At 40.9% G+C, this 19232-nt stretch overlaps 1 protein-coding gene across 25 annotated transcripts in view; it reads left to right on the top strand.

The window, feature by feature from the left end:
• NRCAM (neuronal cell adhesion molecule) overlaps positions 1 to 19232 on the top strand; it is a 255311-nt gene that overhangs the window by 171824 nt on the left and 64255 nt on the right. For 17 of the 25 annotated variants that reach the window (XM_036327473.1, XM_036327498.1, XM_036327472.1 and 14 more), the window contains 4 exons: positions 10626 to 10755; positions 13040 to 13240; positions 15538 to 15555; positions 18571 to 18676. In XM_036327473.1, coding sequence (XP_036183366.1) covers positions 13135 to 13240; positions 15538 to 15555; positions 18571 to 18676 — 230 coding nt within the window. In that variant the 5' untranslated portion in view covers positions 10626 to 10755; positions 13040 to 13134. The remainder of the gene's footprint in view (positions 1 to 10625; positions 10756 to 13039; positions 13241 to 15537; positions 15556 to 18570; positions 18677 to 19232) is intronic. The other 8 variants (XM_036327476.1, XM_036327478.1, XM_036327484.1 and 5 more) reach the window with 2 other exon arrangements.

A 19232-nucleotide genomic window follows, 5' to 3' on the forward strand; every position in this document is an offset into this window, starting at 1 on the left:
AGTCACCATTTACTAAGGGTGCACCGAGCTCCGGGCATGTTGCTGTGTGCGTTACATACTCATCTCATCCTCTACAGCCCTGGAGCTGGGGTAATGCACCCCATGTTATTGGCGAGGAGACTGAGGCACAGGGAGTTGCTTTAACATAACCAATGCAACACAGCTTCTAAGTGGCAGAGCAGGGTTTAAAGAAAGGTCTGACTCCACAGCCCATCTTCTTTCCACTTTATCTCTTTACCCCATTATGCGTGCCACGCGGGCAGTTTGGGCGTTTGTTTGGTCATTATAGGTAAGACTGTTCTGCATTGGCATTTTTCCTAGGCAGGCATGATGTAAAAGCAAGGAGACAAAGGAATAGAGAGGACTGGGCAGAAGGATGAAGGGTGGTCCATAATGCCCAGGCTGGAAGGAGAAGGAAGTATATATAAGAGAGGACAATGAATGGAGATAGTGGGATAATTAAGAGAACTGAAGGCGAGCACATTGTGGTCAGAGAGGATAATTGCTGGTTTGTTGGCTTTCAGCCAGAGGACTACAGGAGTATTCACAGCCCTGGAGATGGGGGCGTTAATTGGTGGGGACAGCCTTTGGCAAAGTTCCCAACCAGCACATAGACAACCTCTTTTTTTCCCTCCAACAGGCAGAGGCCCAGGCTCCTCCTCTGTGTGAGTTTCAGAATTTTCATTTTTTTAATCTCTATTTTGGTGCCTTATTTTTGCTTAGTGACGGAAATAAATAGCATTGACTTTTAAAAATGTTTGTAACTCTCAGCACACTAAGCAACATGGAGCTGGGGAGGAGGTGGCAGGGATGTAAAGACGGGGGCATGTGCCCTCACCCGCGACTCTTGAGGACACAGACCCTCTCTGCCTGACATATGTTCTAAGAGGTCACGTGACTTAGGTGAGGCGGAAGTGAATGTGAGGTTAAATGTATTTTCTGTTTAAAATCAAAAGTTATGTAGACGCGAGTCTTAATATATCATAAAAATAATTCGGAGAAATACTGAAAAATGTCCTGAACTCTTACTAAGGAAACTGATTTGCACATGGTGATAGAAACATTTTTTTTTGAAAATGGCAAATGTAGCTTAGTTTCGTTGGCATTATCTATTTTAGTTAGAATAGCTCCCGTCTCTAGATTGTTCTCTTAAAATGACTCCTTCAGTAATTCAGTTAGACTCATCAACTAACAGACTGTTTGCCATTTCTCTCAGTATTGCTTACTTTTCTTTTCCAGAAATAAATAAATATATATTTAACTTGTACTGGGGCTAGAGTAAGTATTATATGTGAGAGCACATACCAGGGGAAATAAGGCCGTAAATGTATCCTCTGGCCCTGGCCCATGTGGCTCAGTGGGTTGGAGCATCGTCGGGTCCACCAGAAGGTCGGTGATTTGATTCCGCGTCAGGGCACACACCCAGGGTTTGGAGCCCTGAGACCTCACTGCCGTCCTCTGTGCCTGGAGGACTTGGTTACTCTTCCAGAGCAGAGAGCAGCCCTCACCTCCTGCAGCCTTTCCTGGGGAAGTCTCTCCTCCTGAGCAGAGTCGGTGGCATCATCCTACTCCCTGCTCCCCTCGGCTCGGGACCTGCAGCTACTGCAGCCCTTACCATCTTGTTTTATATTTAGTTCGTGTAGAGCTTGCCTCCCTTCCAGAGCCCAGATTTGAGCACTTTAAGGGCATGAATTATGTCAGATTCACTTTTGAAATCCCCCAGAGTAGCTGAAACTTATAGGAACACAATGAATATTTTAAGTAAAATGTTTGAAACCAGTCCTACAAAGAAGTCTATCTAAGTGCACTTAGACACGCTCTAATGCTGCAAGATTAAAGCTTCTCCCATTAAGCTCTGTCGCTTTAGAAGTGCCCAGGCCTGGCCGCGCCCTCAGGCCTCGTTGCTTCGGTGCCACTAGCGTGAGCTTTCTTCTCAGTTGTGTGGCCTTGCCCTCCGGTGAGAATTTTCAGCACAGATTATTGTCATTTGCTTCCCCTCTGGAGCAAAATTAATTCAGAAATGTGTACAGATGACTTGTCTCCACTTAAACCCTTGCTCACAATAGAAACCCAAAGTACATCTTTCAAACATGACTGACTGTTGCTTTCTGCTTCTTGCTTGTCTACCTGAGAGCTTAGCACAATCTGAGAAGTCTGTACATAAGAGCCAGGTTCTTGAACTAGTTAAATGTATGAGGAAAAAACTGAAAATGTAAATATCATGTTCTTGTAATCAACTTGGATGAGAAATCAGAAGTTAACACTGAGCTGCTGCTCAGTACAGCAGTATCTTCCTAGAAGGGTACTTAGCGTTCCAAAAACATACACAACTTTCTTTTCTACAGGGCTTGTGAGAGGACTTTGGGAGACCTGAAATTAATGTTTTGTACTCTAGCAACTGCCTAGAACAGCGGTCGCCAACTGGTGGTCTGTGAGGTCCGAAAGGTTGGCGACCGCTGGCCTAGAACACTCTTATTTTACATATTAAAGGAAACAAAAACCTAAACTTTGAAAACCTTCCTCAGACAGACTTGGTGGACACATTTAAGATGCTGCCCTTGGCCCGGTGAAGTCTGGCAAGAGTGACCCCATTGTTTACTGACTTAATCCCGAGCCTGCTGGCCTGGCAGGGAGGGGACCTCCCAAACTCCTCATTCCCCATGGAAGCCCCCATGTAGTCATTCTTTTCAGCTCCAGGAATGTCTCCCACATCCCTTGGTCTTAAACTTTGTACCAGGTAGTCTCCCTTGGGATGCTTTCTGCTGCCTCTTACCTGGACTGTGTTCTTTATCCAGCCCTTTCACTTCCAGGCTCTGTTGGCCGCTCTGCCAGGCTTTTGAATTGTCTTCCCCACAAGAGGTTTCCTCATGTTTTGCCCAAGTTGGCCTCACTGGACACTGAGATCCAGCAGGTGATGCCCAAACCCAGAAACCACTGCTGAGCCTCAGCCAAGAGCCCCAAGCCCACTCCTCTCTGAGAACGCACTGAGCGCTGACTTGCCTTACCTGCTCACATCATGCTGCCCCTGGTTAAGACAGTAACATGTGGCTGATACTCATTTTTCATTCCTGCCTTGCCTATGTTCGTCAGATCCAGTAACCAGCAGCCTCACAGAATCTGGTGCCTAATTCTCTGTTTTTCAATTCAGGTCTTAGTGTTTTGCTTCTGCTGTGGCATCTCAATGGCTGTACTATATTTATTGATGGCTGCCGTATTTGGCTCCACTTCCCTGTTAGCAGATGCGGCTCTCATAATTCAGAGTAGAGCTGGAGGAGACCTTGCAGGCCCTTACAGAGGTGCTCCTACGCAAACATTTTCCTTGAAATCTTTGTGATTCCTTTCATATGCTAAAAAATTTTCCATAGGTATTTTTCTACTAAGTTTCTTTGTGAATTAAAGTTTCCGAATCCCCAAAAAGGGATGATGATAATAATATTAATAATGTAACTTTGAACATTTCTCCGCATCTGTAACATTTCTTTCATTCCTTTCTCTTCGTCCTCTATCACTTTCCCTTCTTGCTTCCCAGCTCTTTCCAGAAAGGCGCAAATATTTGTCTTTAGGAAATAAATGCTCAGCTTGCCCATAAACGTTTTTTCCATGAAAACTCAATGGAAGAAACAAGGAGGCAGTAATCCTGGGCTTATTGTTTCTATCAACCTACTTTGCCAAAGACCTCTTAGGGGCTTTTCTGTCCTGATTCTTCCAGAGAGATGGACACTTGGACCCAGAATATGTCCTTCCTGACGGTCGGTATTCCTAACTGGCTCTTTGAGTTGCCATTTCTTTCACACCAAAGCCCTGGAATATATTCTTTCTATGGGGTCCATTTAAGTAGGAATAGAAATAGAACAAGATCTTCTTGTAGGAAAAAGAGGTTCCTGAGAAGCCAGTGTCAATTAGCTCACACAGCAGACTACTCTAAAGCTTTGCCGGTCAGGCTGATTAAATCTCACATTGCAGGGAACATCGTTTTTAACGTGCACACTTTTGTATTCGTAGCTTTCATAGAGAATATGGGCCCCTGAGGAACTAATATTTAACTTTCTGGAAACCAAATTATATTCGAGATGCTCAAGAGGAGGATGTTCTTTGGAGTAACTCTGATAAATTATTTTGGAAGCAAATGGTCACTCACCGATTCATATTTTTGGATGTTCACATGGCCTGTTTAAAAAAAATTAAATGCACCTGGGGCTAAATAGTATTTCATGCATTACAACCCCGTTTTGATGATAAATCCTTTGTAGTACAAAATGCCTATCAGCAAGTGACTCAGATTTGTTCTTTATATAAAATAACCTCTAGGTGGAATGAAAGCTTTTTGGCTATTTAATTTATGATAACATAACCTCCCCAGCACTGATAACCAGTGGAAAACACAATTCTTCATGCCATGTCCGTCTCCATTTCTCATTTTCATGGTCCTGTTGTGATTATACAGAGCCTGGATAACTTAGCAAAATATATTTTGAAATGTTACTGTGAAGATTATAGTAATTTATGACATGGAAGGAGTGATGTCCCTTGGATTCGATAAATCTGGGCCTTCTGCTTCCTCACTCCTGCACCCAGGCCCATGTTTGGGGGAAGCCAACTTATAGGAAAGAGCGATTCAGAAATGCAGTTGGGAGGTGGGCAAAGGAGGTGGCTGCAGCCAACCAACACCCACACAGCCTTGCTCACCACCATCACCCCTCTTCCTGATCCCTGAGGTGAGACGTAAGGCAGCATGAGGTATGAACTGCTGTGCTAAACACTGAGACCTCTGGCTTCATTTCTCACCTCAGTGTAGGCTCATTCTCTTACATGTTCTCTCTTCCCCCCAAACTCCCTCCAGCCCTATGGGGGGGAGCACACATTGACATTTTGACCCAAGCCCTGCATCTCCACCCTGAATGGCTCATAACAGTTTGTAAGTCCTGGCTTCTTATATTTGAAATGTGACAATTTCTTTAAATAACTAGCCTACTATTAAATGGTGCCATTTTGCCATGTGTTGTTTACTTGGCAGATGAATGAGAGGTAGCCCTTTTAATATACTAATATCCCATATGCCCATTTTTGCTGAAGGTTTTAACAAACCTCACATCTTTTCACTGATATTGGTGGAAATCTCAATTTTAGAAAGATAGAGTCAATGATTCAACAAATGTTTCCAAATATATTACTATCAAGACCCATAGTCAGAATTAAATTTCTATTTCTCAGACGTCACCTTTAGAGCAGTTCCCTACCTTTCATTTTGAAAGATTAGAACATTTTTGTTTTATAATTGGAAGGAAACCAACTGGGAAGCAGGCCTTCTGATGAAAGAATAGGCCAGTTTCTAGCTTAATTTTTGCTTTTATGCATTAGAAATAAATTGCTGTAATGCCTAAGACTCTCAATTAGGAATTATCCACAATTATTTTAGTGTGAGCAAATTCATTAGACATCAGTGATAACTGTCTTCTATTTATTCTGCATATAAGTTTTGTGTAAGAAATGTAACTTTTCTGTGCCTTTTGGCTGCACCAACAGATATTTAAGGAACTATATCTAGGAAAAAGCAAAATGATACACCACTTTAGAGGGAAAACCTGTCTGACCATACTGTTTATTTAGAATTCCTGTGGTTCCAATCCTGCTCTTGTATTTGAATCATTAAGGATTCTCTTAAATGTGCATAGTAGGGTCTTTCTGTCACAAGCAAGAGCCAGTCTCCATTTATCTTAATTAATTGTTTCACATATCTGTGCTATATAACAAATCACCACCATAATTGGTGGCTTCAGACAACAATAATTTATTATTTATCATCATTCTGAGGGCTTGTTAACCCTCAGATGGCTAACATCTGGCTCTTCCGCTCTCAGATGATTCTTCTGTTGCATGTGTATTAACAAGCCTTCAGTTGGGAGCTCAGTTGGGAGCTCAGTTGGGACCAGAAAATCGGAAGTAGTCATTCACGTGCCCGGGTCTCTATCCATTAGTCTCTTGTCATTTCGTAGTCTGCTCAGACTTCCCAGAGGGAACATTACAAGAGGATGAGCCCCAGTGTGCCAGTGTTCAGCGCACCCCTGCTTGCATAGTTCTTGCTAAAATCCCATCGGTCAAAGTATGTCACATGGCCAAGCCCAAAGTCATGTGAGAGGGGACTCCCCATGGGTATGGATGCTGGGGGGAGTCCTTCCTGAGGCCACCGATGTAGCAGCTCACCCGCCATGTTAATGGAGGCTTGTTTTAGAATTCGCAGAATGAAGACAATCACAACCACTATTCCGGCAAACTTCATACAGAATTGGAGCATCATGTTAGAGTTTCAGAGGCCTGGTTGCCATAGTGCAACAGGAGCAGACACTTGTTGTCACCTGTCAGGTGCTCCACGGATGCCGTGTCATTCAGTGACTCTGTCTCTATTTCTGTTGATCTTGTTGCTGTTTACTGGCTTCATTCCACTCTTGGTTATGTCATATCCTCTGCTTACGCATGGTTTCTCATGCTGTCTTGCCTCTGGGTGATCTTTGACCTTTATTCCTGCTCTAAACTGTTGACTCACTTTCTCTTTCAGCCTCATGTTCACCCTCCCCACGAGAAAGGAATGTCTTACCACTTCATCAGTCATTCTTCAGCCATCTACAACAGCCAAGTCATCTCACAGGCTCTGTGTGGCTGCTGCCTTCGGTCAGACCCCCCAACCCCTAATTCTTCTAGCCGTGGTCAGGATGGTGGGGTCAGTGACGAAAGTCAGACTCTGAGCATGGCTTGCCTTCAGAATGGAATAGGCTTCTCTCCATTCTGTTTAGCTAATTGTAATTGGATTTGAAGGTGGAAGTGAGCAAGGCTTCTTTTGAGAAACACTATGATCTTTCTGTCTTATTCTATCATTCCTTCTTTTTCTAATCAGCTCTCTCATTCCTGAGGCTGGTGCTGACAACTGTCAACAGATAACTGGCTGGACACGTATAGAACAGGTGCCATCCTTGGTCAGGGTCACTATTAGTCTTACACATAGGGACTTTCATTAAGCATTCTTTATCCCTTTGTCTCAGATCTCTTAATTATATCACTATCTACTATTTCCTTCCTTGTAGTTTCTGTGCTTAATAAAGGAGGTGTGGAAAAGCCAGTATCAAAATAATTTCGTGTGGCAGGTAATTAGATTCCATTGAAAGACATTGATATTTTTGATTGTTTAACACCAGTCAAAAGGCTTTAAATTTTTTTCTAAATCCGAGAGGTCCTTAAAACATTGTTTTATGCCGGGAGCCGGTCCATCCTTGCTGTTTCAAAGAACCTGGCATATATGGCATACTGTTCTTAATATGTTTGCTCACCTTCTTGGCACTATGTGTTTTAACCAAGGTCTCTGAGAAAGGTTGTTTCCCCAGGTAGGGATTTTCCCCTGAAGTTAGGGAGGGAATAAAACCCCTCAACTAAGTGCCAGGCGGGTAATTAATCACTTTAACTACGAACAATCATGCTTAAGCTACATAATCTTTACTCCCTGGAATGGAGATAAGAAACGCCCTAACCTTTGTAATAGAGATTGATAGGATTGAATCAACTGGTATAAATACAGATGTAACAAGACAGCAAGAGTCAGAACTTAGAATACAGAGCTTAGAACACAGAACTAAGAAGACAGAACTTAGAATACGGAACCAAGAGAGACAGAACCTACACAGAACGTTCTCTAGAGACAGAAGAACTTCGCTGGAGAGAACATGGCAAAAGTTCCTGGACAGAAACTGGCCTCAGAACCTAGAGACAGAACCTAGCGAGAGAACATGGCAAAAGATCCTGGACTGAACCTGACTACAGAAATTGGCAAGAGAACCTGACTAGAACCTGGTAACTGAACCTGGCTGGAGAACCTGGACAGAACCTGGCTGGAGAACCTAGCGAGGGAACTTGGCTACAGAACCTGGCTGGAGAACCTGGAGAACCTGGCTGGAGAACCTAGCGAGACAACATGGACACAGAACCTGGCTGGAGATCCTAACCAGAACTTCGTTGGAGATCCACAGCAGAACCTCTCTGGAGATCCAGACCAGAACTTGGCTGGAGATCCTGGCTGGAGATCCTGGATAGGCTGCTGATCAACTGAACACTGTCTCCGTATCATTCCTTCTTCGCCGACTCCGTCCACACCTTTGGGGACCCCTGGACCTGCTGGGGTTGGACCCCGGCAGTTTTATATATTTTTATACTTCTTTATGCAACAAATATCTCCAGAAGGATTTATAAAACTTGGTAATAGTAACACTCACAAGGGGAGAACCTTGGTTTCTGGCTTGCTTACTTTGAATTATATGGTCTTTTGTACCTTATGAATATTGTAATATGTACATATATTGCCTACTTTTAAGTTAACTTTTAAAGTGTGTCTTATCTACATTATCCTGACTTGCGGTTCCTTTAAAAGTCCAGGGCCAGCACTTGGTACAATCCCAGCTGGCACCATTCTCATAGACTCCAGCATGAAGAGGCCCCTGAAGTTGTGCTATTGGCAACACTGGAGATCTGTTGATATTCAGAAACCATTCATGCTTTTTTTATTTTTAAACACCAGTGCCTACCTTGGTCATTCTGTTTGCAAATTGACTAAACGTAAAATAAGAGGATATGAGAGGGAGGGAAATGCTAGGGGCTTCTCAGGGTGTGACAATGTGAGATAACTGAAAGCTCCAGAACTTTTCAGAACTGGAGCTCTAGGTCTGGAGCTTCTCTTACTGTATGTCCTTAGGCACATGACATTACCACCTTGCATTTTGGGTTCTGTATCAGGAAATTGGAGCATGTAATAGAATTTACCTTTAGGGATTATTGACAAGATGAGGTAAATTAAAGCAGGGAGTGGATTCAGTGTGACTCCTGGCACATGGAAGGTTCTTGGTGAATAATAGCCGTCCACTGTGATTGGTTTTTTTCTCCTCATCTATTAAGTGCATATAATACCTGCTTTCCTATTTCCTGGAGCTTTTATGAATATCAAATAAGTTATACTGCTCAGAGGAGTGGAGATTTGAGCTATTTTCAAGTTGTATTCCATTATCTGTTATTGGGGTAAAAAATAAAAGAATCGGTTAATTGTTAACCTTTCCTTCAGTACTACTCCAGGTTCTAGCTACCAGATTCCTTGTAGAAACTCTACTATGGGACATCACTTTGGGCTAGGAGGAAATTAGAAACTTGTTCCTTGGTACTTCATAAAGTTTGCCTTGACAATCTCTGTAGTCACATCTCAAACTACTGTTTTCTGAGGCGCACTCATCGTAGTGTTGTTGCGTAGATTTAAGGGTGACTTTGTTGATGTGTTAATTATGTGAAGTCATTGTCCATTCTCTCTAACCGTCCTTCCATAGTCTCAGACCCAAAAACTGTGATTGAAAAGCACAGGTATGGGCTAGAAATGGGCATTCATGTGCTTATTGGTAAATACAGAACAAAATATAAAAAGTAACCATCCTCAGGTTCATTGCTGAAAAATGCCTTTCACGGTGAAGATAATGTCCCACGCAGTTAGCTATCCAGTCAGTGAGGCCAGCCACTGATGAGTCAGGAGAGCAATGATGAGTGTGCCAAGGAGCATCCAGTCACAAGTTTATTGGCTCAGAGAGTGGGTCATCTTACGTTGTGCAGTCAGCATTAAACCATCCATGCTGGGATGCTCAAAAGTACAGATTAGAAGTAATGCTTGGCCTCCCAGTTTCTTAATTAAACTAATTTTATCTTTCACTTGAAAGAAAAATATTTTATTTTCTTTCTAATGACAAGACTTTTTAAGTAAACAACACAAGAGCTATGTTTCTTGGGCTTAATAACAGCTTTAGGTTTTTAAATATATATATATGTGTACCGAAATAATGCAGGGGAATATTTGCTGTATGGTTTAATATGAATTTTTGGGCTAAAAGAAGTAAGGGACCCTTGAATTGTATATCTTTTCTAATGATGAAAAGTTTACTGAGGAAAGGAGGTAAGAGGTTCTGGAGTTCAAGTGTGAAAAATTGCTTTGAATGGCATTAAATAAAATATTAAAAGGCTTTTTTGTTTATCATTAGTCTGGGTCATTTTAACAATATTTGTGGTTTCAACTATCAGGGTGATTTATATTCCAAAGATGAACCTACCATTTCTTTCATTCCAGCATGCTTTAAAATGTCTGTGGCAAATATATTTTTTTTCCAAATTACAAGCTATATTGTGCTCACATACTCTTTAGCTTTGACTACACATGACTTGCTGTTTCATATTGGGGTTTTATTTATTCGAATGTCATTGTATGAAAAATTTAGTTTTTGTTCACGGTTCTCATGTACGAGAGAATGACCATCATTTTTCAAGGTAAACTACAAGGCTGATGGGCTCCTGGCAGGGCAGGGCGTCGACATCAATATTGAGTGCAGAAGCAGTGGCGTTTCTTTGTGAGACGTGCAGCACACATTACTCTTGCAGAGAGCAAGCGTCATTTCTTTTAGCTGGATTGGATTTGCACTTTGACTGAGTGCTGGGGACTTAATGCTGTCCTTGGGCATTGGGTTTTTCACCTATGACAGCATACGTAGGAGGAGTGAGTGAATTTCCAGGGGCAGGCTTCAGAGGATGGGCTGAGCCTTTGCTTTGTCCTCCTCAAACAGAACCTATCCTGGACACAATTTCGTGGCTACTGGTGCAGTAAAACTTACAACTTCTTGGAAGAGAGACCACATTTTCAATTGTCATAGTTCATGCCTCTCTCATTGTGAGGATTTACTCCTGGCTCTTTAAGTAAGTGCTTTCTCAATTTTTCTTAATTTTTTTTCTTTATGCAACACTGTGATTTAAAATGCGATATTTTGTTCCATATATATACTCTTAAAAGGTAAAGCAGGTTGAATGATACTTACTTTTAGTTGAAGTTGTCTAATGGTTTTCTTGATTTTGAAGGATGACTAGTTAAGGCATCCAGGAAAAATAAATAATAAATGAAGAACTTAAAACAGAAATTGTATGTGGTTGCTTAAGATCTTATGAGCATTATAACGTATTAGTACACCTTTGAGAAAGTGTTTCAGTTCTCCAGCACCTATTCAGAGAGCAAGGCACTTAAGTCGAATAAACTCAATTACTCTGACACATAAATCAGGCAGGTGTGCCATTTGTTTTCTCAGTGTTTGATTCTGTGGTTATCTCTGAATATGTGTAGTATGTACATCAACTTGTTTTAGTGCCATTTATGCTAGGTATTGTCATTTTTCCTGAAGCTTATGAGCAAATTCAAAGTTAGCAATTTAACAGAAGGTCATGAGAGACATAAATAAGTTTGGCTAATTGATGTACACACACAGAAAGACAGTCTGGTTTGTATTTGGGTTAGAAATGGTTGTGTGAGCTTCTATACCTGCCTCTCAATGCTAAGTGGGCCTGATTGTTTATATATTATATTATGGAAAGCCAATTTTCTAGTTCTTAAATGAAACTACACAATATGGATGTTTCATTCACAAAATATTTATATATGTATAGTATCTATATTTAGCACAGTAAATTCTTTTATTTATTTATTTATTTATTTATTTATTTATTTATTTAGCAAGAAGTGTCCAATTACAATAGTAATTAGGTTTATATGAGAACTCAGTTGCTAGCAAAACACGTCTGTATTCTGTGTTTGTGCTCATGTTCTCCTGTGGACAGTAAACAGTTAATCTGCAAGGCACACTAGGTGACATGAAGGGAGAGGGATACAAAGATGGGAGAGGCCTGAAGGAGTAGGGTAGAGAGCATGAATGCAAAAAAAATCTATTTGATTCTCTATCTATCTATCTATCTATCTATCTATCTATCTAACATGTGATGATTAAAGTAAGGAATTTCAGGATTTTTTAGGGGGAAAATGACTTCTAGTTTTAATGATCAGCTAATGTTTCAATTTTAACAGATCTATACAGAAATAAATTGGATCTATACAGAAATAAGGAAATATGGTGGAATGGGCACTCCAGGGAGAAGGAATAGAATAGATAAGACAAAAAAGGTGGAAAAATTCAAGGTATTGACCTAAGAAAGAAACAGACCATCAAACAAACAAAACAAAAAAGTTATGTGGAAATAGGAACAGATAAGGTTGGTAGGATAAAATGTAGCCAAATTATTAAGGGTTTTTTAAATTACCTGTTTAAGGATATATTGAACTCTATTTGGTAGATCCCATACGGCTACTCCCGATATTTAACCACAGAAGACCCTTTAGAAAGAATTAACAGTGCTCGGGAGGGTGACTTCAGTGAGGAAGGCCTGGAGCGCAGAGCCCAGGCGCATCTGCTGCCCGAGTCTAAGCGAAAGATGGGAAGGCCTGAATTGTCAGTAGTTCAGCTGGTAAATCAGTGTGGGGTTTGAAGCAAATTTGCAGCAATGCCCTGGAGTGTCCCAGAAATAATCTCTAGAACGGAGTAGCCAATAGGCCTCCCCGCTAACGTCACACTTCTTAACTGACTTACAAGTCAAGTTTGTGTGAACGGCATGGCAGGCTCTGATGTGAATGCAGATATTTAAAATGGAAATGAATTGACCAAAAAAATGTGAAGCACAGAGACATGGAACAGACTGACATATCTCAACATGGGGTTGGGGGGACCAGAAGAGAGAAACTAAGAAACTTATAATCTTACACGCATAGCCCATGGACACAGTTAATAGGGTAGGGAAGACCCTGAGGGGTAGGTAGGGGCTGGGAGGAGGGAGGTAAGGGGGGGGGGGGGCGGGAATGGGAGATTGCTGTAATACCATCAACAATAAAAAATTATTATAAAAAAATAAGTAAAAAATAAAATGGAAAAATAAAGATAGCAGAGTAGACAGATTTTTGCTTAGCATCACTACCAATATTTCTGACCTGATTTCAGCTGCTTTATGAATAAATGATTATTCTAGTCCCGAGAGTTAAATATTTAAAAATTAGCTCGCTTTTAGAGTTCATGTATAATCCAGGACTGATTTTCTTTGCTGCCGGTTTCCGCTCTTCATTTCCTTCTTTTTAATACACTATAATTTTTATTCTGTCCTTTTTCAGTTTCCTGCATGAAAATTATTTAGACATTGCACACACATCTTTTGTGAGAGAAGAAAAGGAAATTCAGCTTGTGGGTCTCAGCAGGAGTTAAGCTAATGCAGCTGGAAATAATGCCGAAAAAGAAGCGCTTATCTGCAGGCAGAGTGCCCCTGATTCTCTTCCTGTGCCAGATGATTAGTGCACTGGATGTGCCTCTCGATTGTAAGTATTAACGTTTTAAAGCTTTTAGGCCCGGGAGTCAAAACCTCCCCAGCATTTACCGTTACTCTGAACTGTGTGAATGGAGAAGGTGTCTGTGTGATACTGAAAAGCTAATCAAAATTAATTTCGCTTTTACCTTCAGCACCTGGTGTTCATAAAGAACCGCACCAGAGAAATGGCCATTGAAACGATCAGACACATTGCACCCGCCCTATCATTATCTTTCTGCGCCCCCAGGTGCCTTTTGTATACCAGGGGGTAGGGGCTGGCCTGAGAAGGAGTGAATTGCGGGCTGCCCTGATCCTCCCCACAGGGGACTCTTTATAGAAGAAGTCCTGCAAGAAAACTATATGAATTACTTTAAAATGATCGTGGAGACCTCCCCGCTTACACCCGCCCCCCCCCCCACTTCTCCACCCTCTCATATACTGAGTGCTCTAGAAAAGATGGGGGGTAGTCTCTCGGCCAACCCCACACCACTTTTACATCCCCAAACTATGCATAATTCATTTCTCTTCAGGCAAGACAAAATTCACCTTTGATTGTTGAATCTTAAATATTAATTTAGATATAGGAAATGCGTCTTATCTAAAGCATTCTTTGTTTAAAAAACAAAGACCAAGATTTAATTTTTCTTTTTATATATAATTTATTGATTTCAGAGAGGAAGGGAGAGGGAGAGAGAGAGAGAAACATCAGTGATGAGAGAGAAACATCATCGGCTGCCTCCTGCATGCCCTCTACTGGGGATCAAGCCCGAAACTGCAGCATGTGCCCTGGCCAGGAATTGAACCATGACCTCCTGGTTCATAGGTCACTGCTCAACCACTGAGCCACACTGCCAGGCTCAAGATGTAAATTTTGAAAATACAACAAGTCATCTGCAAAAACACTGTTTAAAATAGAGCAAGAACAGCTACTGTATTAGCCTCCTCTTTTCCTAGTAGTTAAGTATATGCTGGACTCTCCCTGGTCTGTGTGGTCTATTTATGAAAAATGAAGACAACGCTTGGTTTCAACTGATCACTTTTCCTGCACTGAAATTAGAATTTCAAATCTGGACAATTACTAAACTTCAGAATTGATTTATTCTTTAAATCTGCATGATTTCTTTAAATCCATTAGCTTCCTGAATAGAACATCCGTTTGGCAAGCTTTCCAAGGTGCAAGGAAGATAGTACTTTCCCGGGGCTATTCGATTGTTGGGATGTCATTTTTTTGCCAAAGAGGTTGCAACTGCCAGTGGAAACACACTTTGTTGAATTCCTTTGCTGTGCCTCTATAGTCTAAAGTACAAAAAAATATAATATTTTGCTTATTTTCAAAACATTCTTTCAATTACCTTAATTTCAATAAAAAAAAAAAAAGGATCACTTAGGCTCATTGGAGTTGGATTGCTGAAGTAAGCATTTGCCCTAAGAGGTATGTAGGAGAGAGATAAAAGCACTGGAGAGAAATGTTTTATTCCCCCTTAATCTGACTGTTCAATCTAACAATCAGAAGGAAATAGTCACCTACGGCTCACTCAATTATTGCTGCTGATGGAGAAGAGGCATAACCGTGATGAAAAGAAAGTCGAGGACAACCAGGGGCTCCTTCATTAACCTTTGCAAGTGCTAGTGCCAGGCAGCCCTGCAGAATCATTTGAATTGCGTACTCATGTGATTGCTTCCCTGCCCCTATTCCTTACATCCCTTCTACCTGAGATGCTCCTTGGTGCGGCTACTGACAATCCCTGGGTGATGGAGGAATTCTGAAAGCAGAAATATGCTGACCATCTGAAAAGTTTATTACAGATATGGGTATTAACCATAGAAATATAAAAACCTGAAATCAGTGTTGGATTTGTCTTGGATGGAACATTGTCATTGTGGCCATGTTCCCATTGTTCAGTGTTATTATCATGTGCATAGTGATGTCTCGGATGGTGGGATCAGACACTACACAGTGTGTGACAACTCAGAATAATTGTAGACTTCAGCTGTTTCCCAAATTGAACATAATTACTTGTCCAGCACAACATGGATGGAATGGAAATAGCCATTCTTATTCTTGGAAGAATTATGTTTTTGTTCTTCCGTGTGTGATATGGGATAACTGCTACAGGAATAAACAAACGAATGGGAGCTTCTTTCTCCTACCACTTCACAACTTCAAGCTCTGCTATACTAGTTTTTTAGGTCAAATCATGTCAAGATGCCCCTTTTATCTTCAGGGTTCTAACGTTCTTATTACTAACATCTGGTTTTCTTTAATCCTGTTTGCCCACTCAACTGCTGATATTGATGGGGAAAAAGCAAAACTTCTTGAAGACTGTAAGTGTCTTTTGGCAATTACTAGGCAATGCGAAAATTTGGCCATGTCTTTGTTTTTGAATGAATAGTGTGAATTAAATGCACAATTTTATGTTTTGTGACTAACGTGTTTTTAAGCATGTGTATTTATTGTGGCTAAATGTTAAAATACCAAGAAGCAAGTTTAATATATCTCCTGCATGAATTCTGAAGACTCAGGTATTACTATATTTCATTTACCAATACTATGTTCTACTAATGTCTGTGCTTTATTCACTTCTGATGTAACTCAATGAGAAAATTCATTAAATTTACAGAAAATGACTATCTGGTTCTAAATGCTTTTTGGAATGCTGGAATACAGACATGTCTTTTGGTACCTTTTAGAAATTGGATGCATGCAGACGCTTCATCCAGTTGGCATCTATATACCCTCTTATCCTTCTTCAGCTTGAGGACCGTGTAGTGAGGTGTTTCCAGGTGCCATTGGTATAATGGCCTGGAGAATTTGAATATTGTTTTGAAGTGTGAAAAAGGCACTAAACAGCCCTCCCTCACAGCATTTCCAAGTGGCCTGCTCTAAGCAAAAACTTCTGCTGCCCCTCGGCACCAGTTGAACAGCATCTATCATCTGCCTAAAAAAAGAGTTTTCAGGCAAATGAAAAATCCTTTGATGTTGGATTAACCAGGAAAATTATGTGAAACCACCTTTTTTACATATTACTTCAAAACATGTGTTAGTTGCTAGGTGATCTAAGCACTGTTCAAATAGGTAGGTCTAGATGGTAAACTCCTTAAGGGTGACATCTAAGCCAATTCTATTGCAAACACATGAGTAGAAGTTCTGGGTCTGATACCACTAGTCATCCACCTCTACCACTTGCAGAAAAGAAGGAGGAATTGGGCTGAGTCACTCCTAAGAATTCCCTCACCTACCACCTATGTTCACTGTTCCCTGGGTGTGAAATTCCAGGTTTCTTTCCATCATCCCAAACTCTATACCCCCAGAGCATACAGAATCACTCAAAGGTGAAGCTGGTCCAAATAGAAATGATTGTGATAATAATGTAAATATAGCTAACATTACTGAACCTTATAGTATTGGCATATACAAATAATTTTACACAGATTGTTTTATTTAATCCTCTAGTGACTCTAGGAATTAGATACTACTTTGAAACCCCATTTTCTCTCTAAGGAAACTAGGTCTTACAGAAGTTAAAAAATTTGCTTGAGGTCTCAAAACTGGTAAGAAAGAAACACACTAGTTCTTATCCACCAGACCAAACTGCTAGCCAACATCGGGAGCTGACAGGGCTGGAAGAATGAGGTTTCTGTGTCATGGTGGAGGCTGCGAAGAGCAGCTGGCTCATCAGGAGGCCAAGGAGGGGGACAGATCTTACTAAAGGGAGGAGAAATTGATACTGTCCAGTATCCTGCATTTAATAGGTGCACAATAAAAAAAAGAGACAGCAATGGGTTCATCTTTTGACCTGTTTTTAGGTGTCATTTGGATATTTAGTAAAAGATGTCTGGTGGACAGCGCAAGGCTGGAGACCAAGCAACACAAGAGATCCATATTTGCAGGTTTATAAGACATTCGATGTGAAAATGATAAATTTAGCTCTGGCCACAATTCGCCACAGTAAAGAAAGGCAAGAGCAGAGCGCAGTTATTAAGCTTAGGGAAACACTTGGGTGGCAGTGGAAGAGTTTCCCAAAGCAAGCACAGAGCATGGGCAAAGGAAAGGGTAGATGGAGAATATGAAAAACTTCAATGATTGAGATAACTCTTTGTTCAGGAGGGGGGCACTATATATTGTAAAATGTTTAGCAGCACCCCGGCCTCTGCAATAACAGATGCCAGTACCACCCCTGGTCTCAGAGGTGACAACCAAAATCATCTCTAGATATGGCCAAATGTCCCCCCAAGGGGTAGGGACAAACTGCCCTGGTTGAGGAACTCTGGTCCATATGAATGGCTCTCCATGGAGGTATGCAAGTCAGTGGTTTCTACCCGGAGAGTTTGGCTCTTTTCTCTGCTGTGTGCCTTCCTAGTCAAGCCTAGTTGCTGCCCTAAGCAAAACAATAAGCTGAAATCAATACTTGCTCTAGTCCTCCCCTGTTCTAACACTCCTGATTCTGATTTCACAAAAAGAACATGGTAATTTTAGAGTGAATTGAGTGTTGGATGTCCAGAAACCAGCATTCTTCAGATTAAATTGCTCTGGGTCAATAACAGTTTTGCACCATGATTTGATAATAAATAATCACGTAACACTTTGAAGAGTGGAATGAAAATATTATCTCCTGTAACAGAGAACTTCCAAATCTATTTATCTTCTAAATAAGACTTTTACCTTTGTTCCTACTAGCCACCTAAATCCTGGTTCTAATAAGACATGTCCAGTCTCTAACTTAATCATCTTTTAAACATTCAGTTCTCAAATTTATTTGTTCCCAACATACCTGGTGGGGCAAAAGTAGGTTTACAGTTGTGAGTATGCGAAACACAAAGTTTATTCTTGTATTATTATTTATTAACTATTGTATAATATTCCATATAAACAGCTGTAGACCTACTTTTGCCCCACTCTGTATATTAACATACATCAGCTCACGAATGAGCATAAGTCAGTTACTCTTTACTAAGAAATGCAAATTAGCATCATCACTTAAATTTCATTGAAAGGCCTGTTTGAACCAAAGGAATTAGAGCAAATTCTCATTGTTACATCAGAAAAGAAACTGTCCTAATATTAAACTTGTATTGGTAATTATTTTCCCAATCTTTTAGTGGGGGAAAATGGGCTTTGTGAGTGCAGATGGGTTACCAAAGGAAGTTATTCCTTGACTTCCAAGTTTTAGGAGACTGCTGGTTAGAATCGACTGGGGCAGGTGCTGCCACCATAGACATTACTAAAAGCATTTGGAGCATATTTAGTCTGGGGTAAGTGATTTGCTATAGAAAAAAATGATGGCTATTATGATATTAAGTGATGTATTTCTTTACATTGTTCTTCTTTCTACAATTAAGTGGTACAACCTCCAACCATCACTCAACAGTCTCCAAAAGATTACATTGTTGACCCTCGAGAGAATATTGTAATCCAGTGTGAGGCCCAAGGCAAGCCTCCGCCCAGGTGGGTGTCACGGTACTGAGCGTAAGCACTGGCACTAACATGAGCTTCATTTCAGGTCCTGCACATCTTCCAAGTATCGTTAGTAGGTTCACCGTTTTGTCCCTCTACTTACAGTCTGTCCTTTTTTGGAAACCCAGGTAGCATTTCTGTATTCATGCCCTTCTGTAAAATGCGCTAAAAACTGTGGGGAGATGTGGAAAGAGCGTGCTAGTGGCTCTCATGGCCTTAGGACATAGGCAGATCCCTCTTTTCTGGGCCTCAGTATCTGTATTTGTAAAATAAAGAACTTGAATTTGATGATTTCTCAGATCCTTCCTATCTCTAGAGAGGACTATGAAATAGCTGTAAGTAGGTTTACTAACTTGGCTGGGTTCAGTAACTCAAGATTTTCCAAATGGATCTTGCAATGAGCACTGCATGAGTTGGGAGAGATGCTAGAGATTATCTGGTCCAATGAATGTATTTTATAGGTGGGAAACTGATCCCTAGTAATTCTAGATATCTTACCCATGACCCCACAGTTAATTAGTGGATGCTTGATAACTTGTCCGGTAAT

The sequence above is a fragment of the Myotis myotis genome, unplaced genomic scaffold, assembly GCF_014108235.1.
Source record: "Myotis myotis isolate mMyoMyo1 unplaced genomic scaffold, mMyoMyo1.p scaffold_m19_p_11, whole genome shotgun sequence".
In the NCBI taxonomy this organism is placed as follows: Eukaryota; Metazoa; Chordata; class Mammalia; order Chiroptera; family Vespertilionidae; genus Myotis; species Myotis myotis.